Here is a 22,835-nt window from a genome sequence, read left to right on the forward strand (position 1 = left end):
CTCTGGTTGGACAGCACATCCTGGAAAATTTGCTTCTGGCTTTGAAGCCTGTCCCTTTCTTACAGAGAGTTATGTATGCTACTGAAATTAGAGTTGAGAGATTCCTGTAAGGTGCTAACCAACACTTCCAAGTCAGAGCCCAGTACAAAATGTTCTTCAGGGCTTCCAGCACTTCTTTCTGAAAACATCTCAGCAGTTTTCCTGGCAAGGAATCCTTTCCTGATGTTTGTCTCTACCCTAACCTGTTGTTCTGTGTGTCAGAGTGAACCTGATCCAAGGGGTCACTGCTGCTGAAAGAGCGAAGTTTCATTCCCCAGCTCCCTCCTCCACTCTGCTGCTTACCTTTTACTGCCTCTGGTGCTCATCATGTGCTTTAATAAATTGATATTGTCGACTAATCTGACAGACAACTAACCAACCAAAACAAAAAATTAACACTTTTTTGGATTAGTAACTAGAACTTTGGGGCAGGTCCAGTGAGTGCTAGAGCTGGTACAAGAAGTGGGAAGGGAGAGCAGAGCCGGAGTGGGAACAAGGCCTTGCCCCTTTTGGCATCTGCCAGCTAATAGATCAGCTTGTGAAACCACAGCGGTCATTTTATCTCATTATTTTCTTAAACATCAGGAAAAAATGAAAAACTAGGATCAAATTTCATGGCTCAGGGAGGTCTCTCTCCTGACTATGCAAATGTATCTAGAGGGTAATTATCACAGACCACAAAGCACATGAATTTAGTTTCCCTTGTAATTCCTATTCTAGGTGTATTCTGGTGGAGTTCAGCCTTTATTAGTGAGCATTCTTCTACTCGTATGGAGTCTGGACTAGAGTGTTTAGCCGTATAAAGGTAGATTCCCACTTAACTTACACACACACACACAGAGCTATCCCCTTCTTGGGCTTCAGTTTTACTGAGCCATGTCTGTAGAAACTCACTGAGGGCTAAAATATCTTTGGATGATCAAACATTAACACTTCATCCAGGATCCTCCATCCCTAGCTTCCCACGCAGTGTTTCTCTCATGCTCCCTGGATGGCATCCTGCAGTCTCAGTCCTCCCCCCAGTCCTCCAGTCCAGCTCCTCCAGTCCGCGGTGCCTGCTTACAGGCTCTGCTCTTGGGAGTGAATGGAGACAGAAAGGGAGCCTCATATATCCCTCATGTCACACAACATTCAAAGTCACAGGCCACATTCACAAAAATAAGCTGTAAGTTCCTCATCCTGTTCTGGGCATGTTCTCTCTGATGGTAACTTTTCCTAAGGATCAAGCCATTTGTCTTGTTCCTTGGATATTTCTCTCTTGTTTGGGGTTTCTTTTTTCTTTTTTTGGCAAACTCCACAACTTTCCTACACTTCCAGGGCACAACAAATTAGCCTGAGCCTGGGGAAGTGGTTCACAGAAGGATCTCAGGGGTGTCATGTTAAAAAAAAAGGAACTAGATTGTATTAGTGAAACATAGGGTGGTGGTTGTTGGTATGTCTGTACTGCTGTTAACATCTTTAACACATTACTCTGAATGCAGGCTGTTCTTTTCTGCTTCATACATAGCCTGGTTTCATCTATCTGGAAATGGCAACTGCAAGAGCTTTGATTAATGGATTGAAAGGTTGTCTAGCTTCACTGTGAGTGTCAGCCTCTGAAATGCTGTTATATAACAAGCTCCTCAGCGATTCACAGCAGCTATCCCTGCTGGAGCTGCGAGAGTCAGCTGGGAGAACCGTTCTCCTGCTCTCTAGTGGTAGAAGCGCCAAAAAGCCAAAAATCATCTGCTTGTTCAGAACACGCTCATACATTCATGCCTGATTCCTACGGTGCAGGACTGAAAATGGCTGACAAATTCCAGGATAGTAACTTGGAAAATGGAAGAGTCTAAACTACCCCCAAAAGAACAAAAATTAGTTTCATCTAGTACATATGCGCGTGCATAGTGATACCTGAGAATGTCAGAGCAATCTTTATGCTGAATCCTGGAAGTCTGCAGGGTCTCTTAAAGCGAGAACTTTTTACTTTCCTAGAAGCCTATGCAGAAATGATTTTGCAGAATGAAATATTCTCACTGCCGTTAGCAGTAGAGGGCCCAGGACACACAGCTGCTCAGTTTGGTTCCAGCCAGCAGATAGCAGCAGTAAGCAGACTCGCTCACCAGTTTACTGCCGCTTTGTGCCCGGATAGCCAGAGCAGTGCTTGGTGAAGCAACAGGACCTGCTTCATGCCTAAGTTGAACAACTGTGTGCCATGGTTTGTTGCTGAATAAAAGTGGTGTGTGAGTCCATCTTACAGGCTAAAAGAAATGGTCAGCCTGCTGCAGAAGATGGTCATCACCACTGTCGGTCAGGGGTGTTTTTTTCAGCCACCCGTAGCAATTCCTGAAATGTCAGGGAAATGTTTCAGCCTCCTCCTCAGAAGAGCAGGGCTCCCCTATATAGTCATACCTAACTGACTTCTAGTAAAGGTCTCTAAGCAAGTGAGTATTTTCTTTTTTAGAGACTGGGAAACTGACAGATCAGCCAGTAAAACTGGAGGCAAAACTAGAAATAATGTCCTTGCTCACCCCTACCTCTTATCTCAGGGGTGGCTAACTCACAGCATAATGTGGCTCACGAGAGTCCGCTGAAGACATCAGCTGTGAGGCACATCATCCGTGACTCTTTGTGATGGTGTACCCGCCATGAACTGCACAGGGTGATCTATGTAACTATTACTCCACCTGAGACTGGGCTCACACAATAAGAGCAGTAATAGCAGGGAGCCTACAGCTTCATTGGCTGCCTGTCAGCTGAGGAAGGACTGGATACCCTATCCTACAGACACATATATACAAATATAGTTGAGTCCATACTAAATTAAAGATGGGTGTTGATTTCATACATACAAACATTAAAGAACTGTGATGTGTACTGGAGCTTCTCTACTACAGCCCTCTATAATAAAGTAAATGAAAAGTTCCCTTTAAGGCTTACTTTAATACTGGCAACTCAGAACAGATGAGTCAGTGATGGAAAACTGCAGATTATGCCTTCCTCCCTCCTCATCCATTCCAGTCCCATCAAAATTGGAAAATAAAAAATAAAGCTTTTCCTACACCAAACTGCTGACAGGTGAGTAGTACATGGTTTGATATGCTGATAGACAAACCTCAGTTTAGCTGCCCCAGTTGATAAAGAATCTATTTTAATGAGGGTTGCACAGCACCCTCTTCTGCTGAGATACGATGAGTGGAAATCCCTGGTCTATTGCTCTTTTCCTGTCTCTGTTAGGCATTTATATACCGAAAAACAGGACAAGTATAAAAACTCAATTACAGCAAATAGGGGAGAATCAATAACGGAATGAGACGCTGGCAGCCACACAGGTGGGGTTCATCTCAGCAGCAGAATCCTGACACACAACATTGCAAGAACAGAGAGTGCTCAGATGAGTTATGAAGAATTGGTATTTATGGTGATGACTTGCAATTGTGCTATTTAAAAAAAATGCCTGTTTGGTAATGAAAACCTGTTGGCAAGATCTGATCAAAGAGGTTAAATTGCAGGAAGAGTAAAATAAGAGCAGTAAATCAAATGCTCTACATCTTCTGTGAGGCACACTACAATTAGGGATGAATTCAAGAACGCAGAATTATTGGAATGACAAGCATAAATCCATGCCATGCATGTGCTGTTATTTCTGCTGGGAAACATGCTCACCTCTAGCATTTCCAGACTGACCTCTGTCAAGGGCAAAAAGGTAACAACTGTCTCCTAACATAATGATTCCCATTGACTGGTAATTGTTTCAGTTCAACACAGGCTACGCAGGCTTTGAGGACCTCATTTGCTTACCTTAGGAAGACTCTCAGACTCTGTTCTTCACTTGGCAGCTTTCACATCAGCTCACATGGAAGATAGTTGGTGATCATGATGTTCACCTGCCTAAGTGGCCCAGGACACATACAGCTGGATAGGAGGGGAGGGACAAGGTATTAGATGGAGCCTCAGAGGTCTTTAGTGGACTGTGGCAGGGAGATTGTTCTTTGTTGCTGATCTGATACACAAAGCAACCTTGAAACAGCAGTGTCTCCTTCCTTTTCTCACTACAAGCTGTGTCTCTTTTTTTTTTTAATTCCACCTGCTCTGTTTATCTCATGAAAACTTCCAGTTCCTAATATACATGCTAGTGTACAGTAGTTACAACACAGGAAGCAAAAGTGAGTAAGGCCCTCTGAATAATGCAGTGTACAAGTCAAGACAGCCATAAAAGAAAAAAATGTTAAAATGTCTGGTCACCAAGTTCCAGACTGGGATTTCTGCTTTGGTCTGAGATACCCGGTTAGTACATTCATATGAGATGGAGATAGAAGTGGGTTTGTGGCAATTGGTAGATCAGGCTCGGTGGCAACAGCTTAATTTTGGTTTTAAGAGGCAGTGTTGAACAAGCACAACTGGAAAGAAACAGCTTGTTCCAGTGGACTAATTACGGGATGAGGAGTTAGGGAATCCTGCATTTTAGTACCTGGCCTGCCACTGCTTTGCTGAGAGGCCTTGGTGAAATCTTCCAATTCTCTGTAGCAAGCATCTCAATTATGTCATCTTAGGCAGCATTAAAACTCGCTTCAGTGAACAGTCACAAAGGCGAGCTATTTGATACTGTACAAAGGCACCTTGCACTAGAAAATGAAGCAGTGCGTATGGTTTCTCTCTTAATTTTTAGTAGAGACAAATATACTGGCATTCTGCATTGTCCCAGTAGTGTGCATGGGAGTGACAATGTGTGTGAAATGCCCATTTCTGTTGGGGAAAAAGGGAGATCTAAGAGAACTTCTGTCTAGTTTTCCCCTGTTTCAAGAAATCCTCTCTCTCTTTGGTCCCTTTGCAAAGAGCATCTAGAACATAAGACTGGATTTATAAATTAAGAGCCCATCAAACTAATTTGGATTTTTGGGGATTGTTAACTTTTTTACTTTCTTCCCTTGTAATAACCTACAGGACAGAATGGTGACTACTGATTAGAAAATGACAGCAAGACTATTACAGGTTTTTAATTCTGGGTCTGATATTTACTTTGTTGTGGTAAGCTGGGCAAGATACTTGATCTTATGCCCTCCTTTTCCCCACATACAAATTAGAGAAAAGGTGCTGAAATGAGTCTGTGCACATATAGCAAACAGCATCTTTGGTACAAAGTAGACTGGACTTATTTTAGTAGCTTCATGATTTTCATTCTGTGTATACAGAAAAACTGCTAGAGGGAACTTAGTAAATGAATGGTTAATTATTCAGCCTTCAGGATGACTCCATCCAGTTCTTTAAAATGATGGTTTATTAGTCATTTTACTTAGCTACAAGGCATTAATAAAACATGAAGTTCAGACTAAAGCTGACTTCATCACACTTGGAAATCCATGCAGTATAGTTACACAGACTGGGAAGTCTAGATATATTCCATTCGTTTTCCATGGGAAATTGAATATTATGCACCAGCAAAGTTGACCATTTGTGGGTTTTAACTGGGATTCACCATTAAACGTCACTGCCATGCTCCTGGCAAGATATTTGTAAGAATCAAAAAAGAGACTACCCAAAAGATCCATTGTGAGTTTTTCTTTGAAGCAAGTCCATATTGAAACTGGAACTGTGATGGTCCAGTTCAGTAAAAACTCTGAGTACTCAGCCCATTTTAAAAAATGTCTGTAGGGACTCCTGTTTAGTGCAAACACCATCAATAATGTTCACAATGATGCAACTTATCACAAAATTTCAAAACATGACTTAGGAACACAAAACCTGATATCTACCACTCTTCGTGGTTATTCTACCTTGACCCGGGGTGGGGGTGCAATCTCTGGACTAACATTGTTTCAGTGTATTTCCTATTGTAGCGTTAATTCCCCTGTGGAAAGTATTTACACAATTGTGACAATAAGGAGGGCATGAGTTCAGTAGAGAACAGACTATTATGATCTGAATGAAAAGCATCAGGAGTCTTTTTCTGAGATTCACTGATCTACTTTCCTTTATTCCCATTAAAACGCTGTCATTGTACATGCAGGTGCATTAGGAGTTCCAGCCCCCCTCAAGGGTAGGAGAGAAGCCTAGGAATAGGGAGGAAAGGTTTTATCTCAGCTTCAGACACATGTGACAAACAGTTCCCCTCCAGGCTGATTTTAATCAGAATGCCAGAGGTGGCGCTGAAATTATCAGAAATGTAAGCGAAACACAGGACTGAGTGAGGTGGATGGTTAGATTTCAACAAGGAGAATGTGGAAAGATCTTGGCTGACTTGTAAAACTACATAATGAGATAAGGCTTGATATAAGCAAGCATTCTGCTGTATGCCAAGTCAAACAGGCTGTGCACAATTCAGCATTCTCATCTTGAAGTCATGTCCTTTGAGTACTGTAACCAGCTGACACCCACCTTCTATGTGGACTAGAATTTATACAAGTAAATGTTCCTGCGGTTCTGCTTTGGAGCGATATTGTCCACTCCAAATCGTTGAGCAGCATGCACTGTCAGAACTGTATTTGTGGCTACAGTACTGACAGCTCTTAGAAGGGAAGAGAGAATCCAGTTCTGTTTTATAATACTGGTTATATAAATGACACATGCAGCACTTAGCTGCTATTCTGTTGAAAGTGCAGGACAATAAAATTTGTGAATGGCTAGCTATTTTTCCCAGCCTAAGTGGAAATCTTAAATGGTCAAACAGATCACTAGAACCAAAACCAGAAGCCTACAGAACAGAACCTCTTCCAGAATGTGAACCGGGCTAAATATGGTCTGCTTTGTGCTACCTGGGAAAACTCAACACGGCTTCTGTAAAGGGAAGTCCTGTTTATAAACCTCTTGGACATCTTTGAAGGGTCATTCAGGAAAAGGAGTATGGGTGATCTGATTGTTACTGTCCACTTGAATTTCCAAAAGGCTCTGACAAAGTCCATCATCAAGTTTTGGAGAAAGTTAAGCAGCCAAAGAGGATAAGAGAAGGTACCGATGTGTGTAAGTAGTTAGTTAAACAGTAGAAACAGAGGGTAGAAGTAAATGGTCAAGTCTCACAATAGAAGGAGAGGGCCGATAGAGTTCTTTAGGGATCTGTGCTGGGATCTGTGCAGTTCTGCATATTTATAAATGACCCAGAAAAGGGTGTGAGCAGTCAAGAAACTGTTACTGTTTATTTGCTTTTCTAGTTTCCTAGATTTTTTTGTAAAGGGAATGTTATTAACACTTACTCAAGCCTCCTGTACGACATATGAATTAGGACTTCCCTAAATTAATTCCATATTCATGTCTAGTATCTGGGGTTGAACTAAAGCAGATTTTTTTAGAAAAATATCCAGTCTTTTTTTATAATTTCCTGGGATGGAGAATCTACCAAAAACTTTGTCAGGTTAATCTAGAGGTTAATTGCCCCCAACATTAAAAATGAATAACTTAATTTTGGCCTAAATGTGTGTAGCTTCAAATTTCAGGCAGCATCTGATTTCCAATTGTGTCTGCTAGCATGAGGAGTCCTCTGTGTTCATATCTCCACCTCTCCATGAGGTGCTGACAGATTGTTATCAAATAATTGCTTATCGTTCCTTTTGCTTAACTAAAAAAAGATTGAGCTCCCAGGTTCTTTCCCGTTAAAACGTCTCTTCCAGTTCTTTTCCACCAAGCAGGGTCTTTGGCATGGATCTGGTCACATCTTTTACCCCAAGCAGCACAAGGCAGTCCAAAATACAGTTTAACCACCTCTTGAGAGTCTTCAGCACTGGGGAAGCCTTCCAAGAAACAGGGAAGGGCAGAACTGCCAGAGCACCTCCAATATCACCCTCTTGCAGAGCAGGGGGTAAGCACAGGGCTAAGGGTTGTACGGTCTAGCTAGCTTAGACTCATAAAGCCTCTTGTGAAAAGCCAATGCAAGCTAATGAAGTATTCAGACTACTCAAAGTCACAGAATGGGTGATTTAACAAACCCTGTATCGACCCTAGGCTTGATGGGAAGATGGAGTCATTCTGAATCTGTATTCTTTTGATCTCACAGCAAGACTCAATCTTCTCCATTTATTCCACTCCAGCCTTCTCCCTGCTAGAAGAAGTTAAGCATCCTCTAGTACTGAAAAGTGTGGGTGGCAAACACCTGATTTGAACCTTTTCCCCTACTGAGAAGTTTGAATTTAAAAAAGCAACAACAAAATCCTGAGCTTTTTCCCCCATTACTCGTGAACAGGGAGAAAAAATGTGTATTTTTATCACCACACATTTCTAAATAAATCCTGTCACCTAATCCTGTTAAGTGAAACCTGCAAATCCAAGGAAGTTGAAGTCTATTGCTCTACTAAAACAGAGATTTATGATAGGTTTTGCAAGACGGTGAGAAACAAAGGCAGAATTAACAAGCACAGAAGTGGCTAATAACGTATAATTTTTCTCCTAGCAGGCTTTAAATAGCAGCCTGTCAACCATCCACTATGACAAGAAGTTGCTCAGAAGGGGAAGAGTCGTTTTTGTTGTTGTTGTTATTGTTTTTTAACCTAAAGTGCTTCCTCTGGTGTAGAGTATGTCTCCAGCTTCAGAATGCTGTTCATTCTGACATCTCCAATTGACATCTCTTCATGAGAGTAGGAGGAGAAAATGACTGCAGTGTTCAGGCCTTCTAATTGTTGAGTCTGTTTTGCTATTATGTAGACACACACATACACAAAATTTTTTACAGCAGTAGTGAACAGAAGCAGCAAACAGAAATAAATACATTTTGCTAGTAAGTTTGTGCTAGACACTGTATAAACGCATATAACCTGAGAAGACAGACAGACAGACAGATTTCGTGTGTGACCGTAGGCAAGTCTTTTATGCCAGATCCAGTGAAAGCTGTAGGTGCTCAAAGGTAATGTACTGCGGTGTGTAACTCCCAGGGGCTTGACCAAACTTTGCAGTCCTGTGCCGCTGCACAGGAGCCCCAGGACTGGCTCTGCAAGGGCTTGCAGCCAGACTCCCCACAGTCCAGCCATGTTCAGGACTGCATATACCTTCAAGCCATCCAGAGCCCGCTGAGAAAGATTTAAGCTTTTTTTAAAAACATTGGAAAAGGTCATACTCCTTTCTCCTAAATTGTGGCTGGTGAAGCAAATGCTAGTTTTCTAGTGTCCCAGAGGAAGCTTCTCGGAGAGGTTGTCCCATTGAACAGAAGGAGATTTAAGATTTCATGGATCAATAGGCACAAGAGGGGATATGATTCTGTCATCTGATGGTTCACAGAGAAATCAGGAAGGCCTGACTTCTGGTGCCTGTTCCCAGGAATGTTGCTATAAATCACATGGAAAAGGGCATTGACTAAAAGACAGAGTCCAGGAAGCGGCATCTACAGCCAATTGCTGTATGTTGTCATGCCCTTGCACTAAACAGCGCAGAGCGGTGATATCAGATGCAGTGTGAGGTTTTCCCATTGATTTTGCTGAAATGAGCCTCAGCAATCACAGAAGAGCCAAGTGAGTGGGATCCCTTCCCCCTCACAAACACACACACAAACACAAACCATCCACTGAGACAAATTTATACAGTGATGAACAGATATTATCAAGGCAAGGGCCTCAAGTGTCTGCAGAGCTTTATTTAAACTCTTACGCAAAGGTCAGCAGAGTGTTGAAAACAAATGGAAGCGCAGTCTACAAAAATTAATCAATGGGGAGTCCCTGGGTGGGCTGCTAGACCTGCCGCCGTGCGGGGCAGGGTTAGCGGGGCTGGTCACACGCCGCCTGCGCAGAGCAGAGGAGAGCCTTGCAACTCCCAGCTCCAAAAGCGTCTGGGCATTCAACGTCGCTTAATTTGGGCCAGGTTTGTGTGCACCATGGAAAATAAAAATTTAGTCTGTCTTCAGTCTGTATGCCTGAGAACTACGGAGATGCCCGCCTGCTAAGTATTAATTAGCAAAAGAGCATGCAATCTAAATAGACGTGGCTGGCAAGGAGCATCTGGGAAGGGAGAGGCACGGAGAAGAAAATTCTGAATGAACCTTCTGCCTCCGCCCGTATGGGTATACTGAGTATTTTGTCTTTGTCAAGTGTGACAACAGTTGCATTTCCTTTTATTAGAAACTCCAAATCTCGTTTTTATTCTTAGCCACTTGGGTGCTACAGCAGTTCCTAGAATAGCCTTTAAAAAAAAGACAGAACAGGAAAAGCGTATCTTCCTCCTTTTCTGTTCTACAAATACACCCTTCACGTTCTCAGAAACAGTTGGTTTTGCTTTAACTTTCAAAAAAAGGAAATTCACTTTTCACTTCAGATGAGGTCTTCAGAACATCAGCATAGTTGTTGAGAACAAGAATGACCCTAAAGAGGCTTAAAATGGAAGTTCATACCCTCCTTAATGGCAGTATTGCAGCACAAATTTAACATATATAGCAAACAGTTCTCACCATGCCCTCTCCTCCTGTTCTTAGTGTCTTCCCTTCTGCTTTGGACCCATCTTTCTCTGTCGGTTGTGTTTTTTCACCCTCTAGCTCCTCTCAGCAAATCCTTCTCTAATACTGAACAGGCAAGAAGGAAAAGCGCGTAGGACTGACATTTGAAGACCATGAGTAGGTGTACTCTGCTTCTGTGTTCTGTTCCTTGTACCTAAGATTTTGTTTAGTTCTGCTGTTTAGACTGGGACTGGACTACCTTTCTCTGCTGGGGCTCTGATAACTGTGATTTCTAGATGCTTCAATAACACTTACAATTAAACAAAAGTAACAAATAACAAAAAGGGGCCCAAATTGGACCTGGAGCACTTTTTTGATCCGGAATTGAATAATAGTAATAGCTTGATTGCATAAAAGTAATAGCTTGATTAGCACAAACAAACGTGCATGTAGACACAGGCATATGCAAACTCAGGAAATAATATCTAGTTTTAGGATGACGGCGAGACTTTTCTGGTGTAAAGTGGGTTACGTACAATGTCACCAAAGTGCTGGTTTCTAAAAGCAAAGCCCAGACAGAGGAGGCCTTTATTTTTAATCTCATAGAGTTATGTGCAGCCTTATCAGTTGAAGCCTCTTCCCTTTACCTATATACCGGCTTACTGAGGCACGCACTAGAGCTTACAGTTGCAGACGCTGCTGCTAAGAAACAGACATTTTGGTGGCACAAAATGCTCTTTTTTCTTGGAAGATAATGGGAATGTCTTGAAGACTCAGAGACTGGCCTGACCTGGTTGCTGGTTCATAGACATTATTCTCATGCCAGTAAGAAATGAAATGCCGGAAGAAGTATTGTATCCCCATTGCCTTTGGCCTTGTTTTTATTGGCAGTGAAACTCTACTTCATTTAAGTTGCTGAGTGAGAGGGGTGGCCACCTAAAACATGTCCCTCTGTAGGGAACAACATTAGCAAGGGTCTCTGTACGTAAGGGCTGATGGAAAGGTGCGAACCTCTGCTCACAATTCTTTTACTGCCGTACTGTTGGCTAAGCTTGTTTTTGCAATTCTGCTATCTTCAAGAGATCAAAAATCATGAATAAGCATGAAAAAGTCTGAGCTTGTTCTCTAAAATCATGAGATGACTTTTAGCTGGTTACCTAAGGAAATAAAGCTTGTACAGTTATACTTTGTATCTATCAGTCTGTCAGTTCCGTCTTACTAACATTTGAAACTGTTTGATGCCTTTTAAACAAAATTTGACAGAGGGATCTTTGTCTCAAGGATAATATGTTCCTATATATTTGCAAAATTAGATAGCTGGAGAGAGGAGGGATGTCCCACAGTTACAGTCCCACTAAGCATAAGGGTTGTAGAATCATAGAATTATGGGATAATTTCAGTTGGAAGGGATCTCTGAGATCCCTTTGCTCAAAGCAGAATTGAGAATTGCATGCTGTAGATGGCAGCATCAGCGTCAATAAATTACTAGACATCAGAGAATCCACAAAAAACCCAGCTTCATTAGGAATCATGAAGGAAAAGTTTCTATTGAATCCTGCACCTTAGACAGGGCAGAATCCAGTCACAAAGCATGAATCATAGCCATTCTGTGAGTGCCTTGTTTCTAATTAGTAGATGATCTCTAGCTCAGATTTTTAAACCCTCTGCATGTCTTCGGCAATTTGCCTCAGAGAAGCATTGTAAAGGTACATCCGTAAGGATTATGAGTTCTTAAATACTCAGCTGGGGGGGAAGCTGGATAAATATCTGAAGGGTGGCACTGGTGTGAAGCTTTGGTTTGCAGATGCATCAGCAACATGTCGAGCTGGTTCGACAGGAGGAGAAAGGGTTAAAGTCAGCCCTGCCAGACTTCAGATCACTAAGAGCAGAGTCTAGACTTTCCAAAGTTGGGGGCTGCCATTACTGTTATCGGAGACAATAGCACATTTCCCATCAAATCCAGCACTGCTTGATAATCAAAAATAGTACAGTTCATGTAGACAGAAGATACATTGGCGGGGACAGATTCATGAAGAGGGATCCATTATTCTTTGTGAAGCTACAGCTCATTAAATACTGGTGAAAGGTGCTATTTTGAGAAAAAGTCGTTTGATAGTCACTGAACTGATCCAGTCTGAGCAAACCTCTCCATGCTGTCTCAACCCTCTCCTGAATAATTCCAGATGAGGGTAGAAAAATAAGCTAGTTCTTAGTACTTAAATAGAAGTTTGATGGAATATACATTTGGAAGGCAAATTTTATTGAATTATAGTCCAAGATATAAGCTTAATATGAGCATTTCAATGTGAATATTAGAAAAATTCATTAGAAGAGTTTAGATCACAATGTAAAATGTAGACACTCCATAAACTAAAAGTAATTGTCACTAAATCATATAGTGGCATTAATCTCAGCTTTGATCATTATTTACAAGTAAAGGTCAACCCACTCTCTACATGGCTGTATGGTAATCAGCAGGAATAAGAGATATGGAGTCAATATAATTTCTCCTTCTCCTAGCTTCATGCCTGGTTACCTGTCCCCAGGTAGTCTGCTCTACTAGAGGAATGTTAGTGTTGGGGTGGATGCTCTTGCTAATCATTCTGTTTCAAGCTATGAATTGTAGCTGCTTGCGCCAGTGAGAATTATCACCTTTTACAAAAAGACCAAACATCCTGAAAATCTCAAGGATTTATTTTCTGCATACTCTGTGTCTGATTTCCATAGATAGCAACATGACTGATTTTTTATAACATTTCCTATTTTGCAGTCCAGTGGCTAAGCTGTTTGTTAGTAATCAGGACATTCCTGCCAACACCCCCGCAAATAGATGTCCTAGACAAATGCTTATATTCTGATTGTGGTTACAAGGTAGTGGGGTTGCTCCAGATTTGTTTACCAACACAAGTGGGACAGACTATAGCTTTCTGAGTACATGCTTCCTGACATAAGCTTTCCTTTCCTCTTGTTTTGAGGCCAGTGTTGTTAGGGATCTGTTCAATATCTCTGTGCTCCTGTTGATGGACTTGAACTGTTCCGTCTTCCCATGCAACCCAATTCTGGGGCAGCAGAAGGGTACTTTGTCCTTCCATCCTGACTTCCAGCTCTGTGCACCTCTCCCCTCTTCCCCTTGCCCGCTGGGATGATTCCCTAGAGATCAACATCCTAGCATGGCTCTCACTTCCCACTGCACAGCAGTTTCCTTCATCCTGGCCAGATGCTCAGGTGTCCTCATCTCTGCACCTAAAATAAGTTTCAACCTGTGCTGCAGCCGTCTGATCCTCCACCTTACAGTTTCTCTAAGGAGCATCACGGAGCAATAAGAATGCACTGGCTGAATTTCAACGAGTGCAAGTGTGACAGCATGCTCGTTTAGTTATCAGGGGCGAGGGGGAGATTGGATTTATGTGTTTATGGTGATTATTTCTTTATTATCTTCTGTGTATGATATAAGCTGCAAAGGCAGAGAGTGAAGTCTCTATCACTAAAACCCTGGGATAGAATTTCCCTGTTTTGTAGTGTTTAATATTTCATGGATTTTAAAATGCCAATTCTGGGTTAGTAGCTGCCTGCTAGGGATAATATGCAGCTTTCAGAGGACTTTCTCCAGTTCCTCCAATCTATATACCATGTGTTTATTGACTCCTTTATTATCGGAGAATCCAAGGGTTCAAGTATGATGGCTATGAAATTTTCAAGCAGACAAACATGGTCCTAACAGGCCAGTGTGCAGAAAGCTCGCACTGCTGCTTCCTGTACCCTAAGCTAGAGGAGATCAGTTTTCGTGACTTTCAGTCTATTCTTCCAGAGTCCTGAGCTCATTAGGAATGTGATTTTTTACATTTGCATTGCAGCTCTGAATTTTTATTAATTTTTATTAAAATAGCATTACATATATATATACACAGAGGTGCTGTCTCTGTGACCAGTTGGCAAAACCCCTTAGTAGACAAATGAATCTTTGGCTGCTCCACCTGCATCCTCCCTACTAAATCTGTTTTCTTTGCAGCTGTGCCAAATCTTGGAGCAGTGTCTAACAAATATCATTAAAAAAGAGATCATTTCCCTCCAAACCAGTTCTCCTTTTCCCTGACAGGTGGGTTCTCTGTACCCCCTTTGAATGTACTGTGCTGTCCATCATAGGCAGGGCTGAGGCCTCCAACAGTCATAGCTTTTCTAAACTGTTCTAAAAATGTGCCTATAAAGGCCCATTTGCTGACATGGAAAGCTTTGCCATAATACTGATAATAAATAATGTCCATGGTAGTAGTTTCATGCCATTAGACAAGGATAATTCCCAGCCTCCTGCACGTAGCTCTTGGAAGGCTCTCAAATAAAATACTATTATTTTGAAGTTCCTTGGATAAAAAATTGTCATCACATTTTAAGGATTTTAGAAGTTCTTCTGAGTTTGGTACCTCTGACTCCTGGAGCCAAGTTTTCAGAAGCATTTAGGAACCACTGCTGTGAGACGGAGCTCCCCAGGAGTGCGCGTTCTGGCCTGCAGCACGCGGGGCTATCGGCTTCCTGCCGAACAAGGCCTAGACTCGACAAAGAATTTACATTCTCATTTCGGGTTAAGCATTTTTTTTTTAATGAGACTACACTATTTGCTGAAATGATGTGCTCAAAACAGTTTTTTTTACTAAAGTGAAGCTTAATGTTTTGTAGCTATAAAGGTAACAAAACAGAGTCCAAAAACAATAATTTTAAAAAAACCTTCTCTGTATCTGTGGAGGAAACATATGCATCATGGACAGTGCTGGAGACTTGGTGGGTGGGGAGTGGTAGCCAGAGGTCTAGGCACAGGGTAAGCTGTATGCTTGCGTAATGGCATGCCAGGGTGCCAGTCAGTCTTGACTCAAGCTTTGCCCCTGAAAATCTTTTTTTGTAGCTACAGAAGTGACAGAGGAGCACTCTGCAGCTGGGATTCATTGTTGTGGTCTTTCCCCACCTTGGGGCTTTAAGCAAATATCATTTGTGTCATCAAGTAAGGTAGCACACAGAGAATAATCCCAGACAGCACAGGAAAGAAAGTGTGTGGGTATTTTCCGAGAGCCAGCTAGAATACCTATAGCTGAAGGAAGAGGAACAGCTTGATTCCTTGAGCACGTCCTTTATTGCTCTGTCATTCTCCGGGAACATTAGGGACTGTATTTAAGAAGCTGCATCAGTTTCAGATGTTATGCACCTCATTAATCAAAACATCCTTTTGGAAGGCAGTTGATTGCAGCTGAGACACAGAAGTGCTTACACCTCAGCACCGCTAGTACCTAGAGGAGGAAAAAAAGAGGAAAAAGACCTTTAATGCTACAACTGGCTTAGTTTGCATTATCTAATGTACAGGAGCATTTGAAAATTGAGATTTATTTCCCCAGAAAAGCATGTTCCACCGGAGATGATGATGAAAATAATAATATTAAATAATAGCCTCACTGGGTAGCTTCGCTGTAGAGTATTTTAAATGAGTCACAGTCAGTCTAGGTTGTGCCAGGAGGTGGGAGGAGAAGAGGAGCAGGTAAATGCTTCAGAGAAAGGACTCGAGAGAGAGAGCAGGCTGACAAAGACGAGGAAGCCTGTGCAGTGTGTGTCTGGTGAAGTCACTGCTGATGGCTGCATTTCCTTCAAGTAAGAGCTGAAGTAACATCCTGCTGCTTTAAACGGCAGAGTTACCTATGCCAGGGAGAAGTGACTCCTGGAAGAGGAAAGGTGAGCATTTGCTTAGGAAAGCAGAACTGCGGCGCATCTCAGGGCACCTGCGAGGATTTCCTCGCTGCTTGCAGTGGTCATTCACTGCCCGTGCTTAGCCTCCAGTCTGCACTGTTCACAAGGTTTTCCTTTTCTGTGAGGCATGATTTTAAGTGTATAAAACAGCAAACGTTCTGGAAAACCTCAGATAGCAAATCTATGCAAAAATACGTGCAAATAGTCTCTTGTATCCATACGTAGGGCTAAAGAGATTCTTGATTTAACACCACTGGCTTCAAAGGCTTTGCACTAGGAAATAATTTGAACCAGTTTATCAGTCTAAGAGCTTCTCAAACATAATAGCCTAAACAGCCATTCCCCAACGAAGGGCAGGGCAGGGCTGAATGCTGCCTCTCCTCCTCCTTTTCTCCCCCAAAAACCTCCCAAAGAATGGAAGGTAGGGGAAAATCTGATTTTTGCCTTTTTTCACTGCTTTGGCCTCTGTTACAAGAGGTGGATTATAGCAAGGAGTGACAGGAAGAAGGATTCCCATCTGGAGCTGTTGTTTCCGCAGGACCTGCCCCCGAGGCACGGCTGGTCGGGGCAGGCGGGACGCGCTGGCTCGGGAGCCCCGGGAGGTGGGTTTCCCCGTGCCGTCGGGAGAGCCCACGCATCCCACACGCTCCCTCGTCCCAGCCAGCCTCCCGCTCCGGTGGGGGAGCTCTTGGAGATGCAGCTTGCCTTTTTTTGAATGACTTCTACAGATCCAGCCCCTCAGGGGAGAAATAGTAACGTTTTACATGTCTATCGGCAAAGCAAGGCAGCAAAGGAAAAAGAGACCTTCCAAACCATCCTCAGTTCGCAGGCAGGTGAAGAATACAGCGGGTTTCCCGTCAGGGAAACTTCTGCTAGAAAAGACAGGCACTCCCCAAGCCCCTGCTTTGCATGCAAGTGCGATTTTCAAGGTGAACTGATATTTTTCCTTTAGACTTGGATTCGCCCTTCCTCCCCAAAAACCCCGTGCCTTCACGAGAAGAAACTGCAACAAAGCAGCCACAACTTCAGGAGGAGAAAGGCTCCTCAGCAAATAAGAGAGAAAGGAATCTGCTTGCTCCTTTTTGTCTTTTTTAGTGATGCTGCTATTTTTACATGCCCTGCCGCCCGGTAGCCCTGGGTATTGAACCACGGGCCGCCTTAAGCGGAGCGCGCCGGCCGCCGCAGCGGAGCCCGGTGACTTTGGGGGCGGCGGGCGCCGTGCAACGCCCCGGCGCGGCGGCCACTGCAGCCCGGCGGCGGCGGCGCTGCGGCGGGCGCGCCCCTCGCCGCGCCTCGGGGCAGGCAGGCGTTGCCCTTTTAAGAAGCCCGGGTGCTGGCTCAGGTAGGCAGAGCCTGCGTGCAGTAGCCGCTCCTATGGCAACCCAATAGAATGGGATCGCTTCATGAATATTCCCAGGAGCAGCGGCTGCATGAGGAATAAGTGATGGCAGTGATGTAAGCAAGCGGTGGCCGCTGCAGGTTGCAGTTCATTGTGTTATTGGCCGGCAGGTCGAGGAGTTTGAGGCGCCCGGGCTTGGGCTTCGCTCTCCGGTGATGTCTGCCCGCCGGGAGACACGGCACATTTGCATCTCGAAGCCAACATGGCAAGGCGGCTGCCGCTGCCGCTGCCGCCCTCCCTCGCCTTCCAGCCAGAAGTGTGTGGCTCTCCTCTAGACTTCTTGCCCAGTGCTCTGGAGCTGAGCAGACAGGGATTGCAGTAACACTCACCACGGGGAGACAAGCAGCGAGTAGCCAAATCGGGACAAGGGAGGAGGGGGGGGGCTTTTCGCCTTCCCTCTTTTTTTTTTCCCTTCCGTTCCGGATGCAGAGCCTGTGCTTTGATGCAGAGCCTGTGGATGCCACGGTCTGGTAAGGAGATGCCACGCCAGGCTCTGGTGCCTCCTGCCCCTTGAGCTGAGGGCAGGGGCCTGGGTCAGCGCAGGTGCCCTCCTTGGGCCGAGCGGGGGTCTCTCCCCCAGCTGAGCAGCAGCAGCAGCAGCGGCCATGGACAAGCTGCCCCCCTCCATGCGCAAGAGGCTCTACAGCCTGCCCCAGCAGATAGGACCCAAGGCGTCGATCATGGACGAGGAGGAAGACAGCGACAAGGACACCCGGAGGAAAAGCATCAGGCTCAAGCCGCTGCCTTCGCCCTCTGCTGGGAGCACCCGGGCACTCGGGGGAGACCCCGGCAGAGGGGGGGACCCCGGCCTCCTGGAGACCGAGGCGGGGGGCAAGGGCGCCAAGACCAGCACCAACGGGGACTGCCGCCGCTTCAAAGGGAGCCTGTCCTCGCTGACCAGCAGGCACCTCCACGACGCGGCCGAGGAGAGGCGGCTCATCGGCGGCGAAGGGGAGCCGGCCTCCCCCGGCGAGGACAGGAGCCCCCCCGGCAGCGGGGAGCCGGAGCCGGGGCTGCCGGCGCCGCCAGCCTCCCCCCCGGAGCCCCAGCAGCAGCCGCCCCCCCGGGCTTGCTCCTCCACCTCCATTAAAGTGGAGGGAGGTGGAGGGGCCGACCAGATCACCCCAGACGAGGAGCAGAGGCTGGGCCAAGCCGGCTTCATGCAGAGGCAGTTCGGGGCCATGCTCCAGCCGGGGGTCAACAAATTCTCCTTGAGGATGTTTGGCAGCCAGAAGGCCGTGGAGAGGGAGCAGGAAAGGGTTAAGTCTGCCGGGTTCTGGATCATCCATCCCTACAGCGACTTCAGGTACAACCCCCCCTCCCCGGGCCAGCCAGAGCCGGCTGGCTTGCCCCTTCCCCTCCGCTGTCCAGCTCGGCCCTTTCTGCACAGAGCTCACACCCCGCGATAACTTTCCTTGCTAATTTCCTAGTCAGAGGAGCTGCAGGACAAATCCAAGATCCAGTCCAGTCAGACAATCTGCAGGGTACGTTTATATCTAAGCTAAATTTTAGTGTTCTCACACTGTTAGTAATTTTAAATTGTAATTCTGAACCTGCAAACGGCTCTCGCTTAGGCTTTTAATGAAGGAAAGCCTCTTCATAGTTCAGTGTGAATGGGGAAAAATGTCCCCACCTGATGCTCAGCTCTAGACTAAAAGCATGGTGTCTGCTGCTTAACTACTCCTATATCTCCAGTTCAAAGCCCATGGTCTGCCTGATTAATATTCCAGTTCCCATTTTAATACCTCGGTCATTAATCCTCTGCCTTCTCCTTCCTCAAGAGTTAGGGAAGGATGTTGCTACTACTGCTGTTTGTAGGGCTTCTTACTGCAGCATCGCCTGTCAGGAATTGCTATGTGCCAGGGATAGCAGTATTCATTAACAGGGAACTTAAGACCTTCAGAAATCTTACAGAGAAGGACTTTCTTTTGCATCTGCAGGTGTTTATTTGCAAAATTAATTTGGATGGGGATGAGTTAACATTGTCTTTATGAGAAGTAATGCCTTTCTTTCACTCAGCTGGCAATAATTCCATGAAGGTTAATACGGAAATTAACTTGTAAGCGGTAGAACCAAATCTTGTACAGTTCTCAACCACCGAGCCAGGGGGGTTGTGTTTAGGTATTTTGGCGTAAAGCACTGTCTACTGCACAGGTGAATTGTCCTCTGCAATATGTATGTAAAGTACTGCAATCAATAATTAATTACTTAGTGCAATCAATGGGTAGGGTTTATTGCTTCAACTTTAATTACAACTGGCTTACATCTCACATTTAAAAACACAGAGTGGAAGAACATCATTCAAAAACATATCTATCACACTATATACTGGTTTTATTAAATTTTGGCCTCTTCAAGAAACCTTGCATTTATTCCCTAAAATTCAGTTAGCAAGAGTATTGCAGGGAAGAGTTGCAGGGTGGATTTCGGTGCCCAACAACAGAAACCTCTTGGCACTACAGTTTAGACATTTAACAAACAGTTCATACACTTAGAAGATTCAGAACTGGCACTGAACCGATTCCTTGATATTTGCTTGGATTAAGAAACGTTATTAGAAGGCTACATGAATTGGAAGACCGCACTGTCATTTAAATTCCGTGCATTCAAGTATCCCAAGTGCACAGCTGACCGAGCATATGAGGGTTTCCAGGAGCTACATCATGATACCGAGTCCTTGCAAGTACAATCGTATTCAAACCCAGATTGGAAAGGGTATAAAATTGCCTTTCAGTTGCAACTGATCAAGTAATATCTCAAAGTGAAATGTGAGAGTGATTGCCTTTTAAAAAATTAACAGCAATTTCATACTCATGGCTACAGATTTATTTGCCACAAGTCTGTTGTTAAAAACAAACAAACCTCTGTGCTGTCTTGGGTTATTCTAGCAAAGCAGTATCTGCATGTAGCACCTTGAAGGAATTTTGGGTTTAGTCTCTGGATCATACGAGTGGACTTATCCAAAAGTAGCCTTCAGTTTGCATGTCTTTTATGCATATGTATAGTGTGGATTTATTCCCTACCTTCCATCTTTATAACTGCATTTTCAGCATCAAACCAGACTGGCAAACTTCAGTAAAAGGATTGTAACAGTAGCTGAGGTAGCCACCTTGTCCAAGGTGAGATGGTGCTAAGAGGTTATTTGGGGTTTTTTTGAGGATTCCTAGTTAACTAGTGCTTATTCCTTAAGATGGCACAATAAATGACAAGTTTTTATTTCTGAGGTGCTTGACTATAGGGCCACTCCTAGCCTTGCACAAAGGAATGGAATAAGCAGGCACGTCAGACTCTCCCAAGCGAAATGATCAGACTGAGTCTGCTAACACTCGGATGTTCGCATGCATGTATGTGACTTGTTAGTATTAATAATTAAATCCTCCCGATTTAGCTTTGCATTTGTGCAGAGAAAGCATAGTGACTAGGATATCTGTACCCTCGTGCAAGACATTCTCTGCTTGGTGTCAGATTCCAGGTAGACTGATATCTTGCTGCTTTGTGTTTCTTCTAAATTGATGCTAGAAGCCCAGCATGCAAATATGCACTTTCTACCTGCAATTATGTATCAATATCAGATGGGGCAGTGGAACTGATTGTGTAAGGGACACTTCTGAAGAGGCCAGGAGGAGCTGGACGAACTACTGTGTGGTCAGTACTTATGATGCTTTCTGGGGAACTTTGATCACCCCTGTTTCTAGGTCACTTGCAGCATATCTGTCTAAATATGACTGCCACTGAGAGAAACTGTGTGGACTTCCATGAAAAAATGACCTATGAACAATGGCTGCACTGAAGGAGAAGAGTGGGAGCTTGGCTCGATTTTGACAGGGTTTTGTATTCCTTCCTCCTCTGAACACTGCTAAAGCATCTCTCTTGGGAACAACTCACATGAATATGAATAACATTTTTTGACCTCTGAAATGCAGCAGATTGCACCAAACAGCAGATCTTATCAAAATATTTAGAGAAGCTATATATCCTTGACCCAAAGGACTTTATTTTCTCCTTTGCAAATTATGCAATGCAGTGCTGATTGCTCCTTGCTGAAGATGGGTGCAGATTCTGGAGCATGAGGATGTTGTGAGAGGCATGAGTCTCCATTATCCTGCACTTTGCGTAGTCACTAAAGCCATACAGTAGCATTTGGCATAAAAGTTTCAAGTTAATAAATATTCACACCCAGATCTTGTTTCCTGTCTTTTGGGGGAAACCAGTTTCACCTCTGAGAGTGGCTCTTGTACCGCCAGGCATTTTGGTAGGTCTCCAAAACTCATGACTCCTGTCTCAGCACTGCTCAAGATGTGAACTTCGGAATTGAATGCTCCTACCCTATTTGCTAGGGCTTGATTCTGTTGTAAGCTTACATTGATGTGGCTCCTCCAGTTCCTTCGTGGTGTTACGTCTATGCGCTATGCAAGACGAGTGCCTGGTTTAGAGTAGAACAGAGGCTTTCATCGTAGTTCCCTTAAGTTACTATTTTCACATCAAATATGGCTAATTCCAGTGGCAAATCTCTGACCCCCCAAGAGTAAAGGGAGTTAAGCATAGATTCAGACTCTGTTCATTTCTGCTTTTAGTCCATTGTGAGGGGAAAAGACATCAAATGACCTTTACAAAAACCAAACCTGATGCCCCTGAGTAGTCATGACTAATGCAGTGGACTAGTTCTAGAAGCACTTAAAAGGTGTCTTACCATTTTATAATGAGAGTAAGAATACTAGTTCCTGTTCTGAGGTGCAGAACATGTATGCGCGAGTTACTTGAGTTTATTCGCATCCATGGTTGATTGCACATCAGTTCAGAACCAATGTTTATTTCCTAGATCAAGATTTATCTGAGACTTTGAAAGCTTTTTCAGTGGATAGATAGAATTGTAATTTATTACTTAGAGGAAGCATCGATCCAGTACAATTGGTTTAATAAAAAAATTCCAGACAAATAATGATCTGTCTGGTTTGTAGTCAGCTGAAGCATATTGGTGGTAGTTGCTATCCAGAATTGCTTGCAAAAATGTGTAGCATGCTGCTTTTAGAAAGGACTGAGAACAGATACACTATCTGAAAGACCAAAATAGTCCAAACTGTGGATGTAAATAGAACTGCACATTATTCACTGCCCAGTAATCTATTAACTTCTTCACAGAAAAGGAGAAGCTGGTGCTTTCTTGAAAACAATGGAAAATATTCCATTCAGAAACAGTCCCAATTTCAGATTTTGGAATTTTTCTTCCCATTGTTCTTTTTCACGTGGATACTCATCAGCAAAGTGAACCTTTGTTTCATTTGCTTCCTCTGCCTGATCCCCACGCCTCCTTGGGAGCCTGAGGACATTTCTGGGGCACCAAAGGGAATTAGA

General features: G+C 44.0%; 1 protein-coding gene across 2 annotated transcripts in view; it reads left to right on the forward strand.

Annotated features, from left to right (window-relative positions):
* The window catches only part of HCN4 (hyperpolarization activated cyclic nucleotide gated potassium channel 4), a 151,165-nt gene that overhangs the window by 18,464 nt on the left and 109,866 nt on the right, over nt 1-22,835 (forward strand). The window contains exon 1 of one of the 2 annotated variants that reach the window (XM_026115969.2): nt 18,025-18,789. The exons of the other annotated variant lie outside the window; for it this stretch is intronic. Coding sequence (XP_025971754.2) covers nt 18,089-18,789 — 701 coding nt within the window. The 5' untranslated portion in view covers nt 18,025-18,088. Of the gene's footprint in view, nt 1-18,024; nt 18,790-22,835 lie in introns of those variants that run through there. 2 annotated transcript variants of the gene reach the window in all.

This window comes from Dromaius novaehollandiae, chromosome 10 (assembly GCF_036370855.1).
Source record: "Dromaius novaehollandiae isolate bDroNov1 chromosome 10, bDroNov1.hap1, whole genome shotgun sequence".
NCBI classification, from domain to species: domain Eukaryota; kingdom Metazoa; phylum Chordata; class Aves; order Casuariiformes; family Dromaiidae; genus Dromaius; species Dromaius novaehollandiae.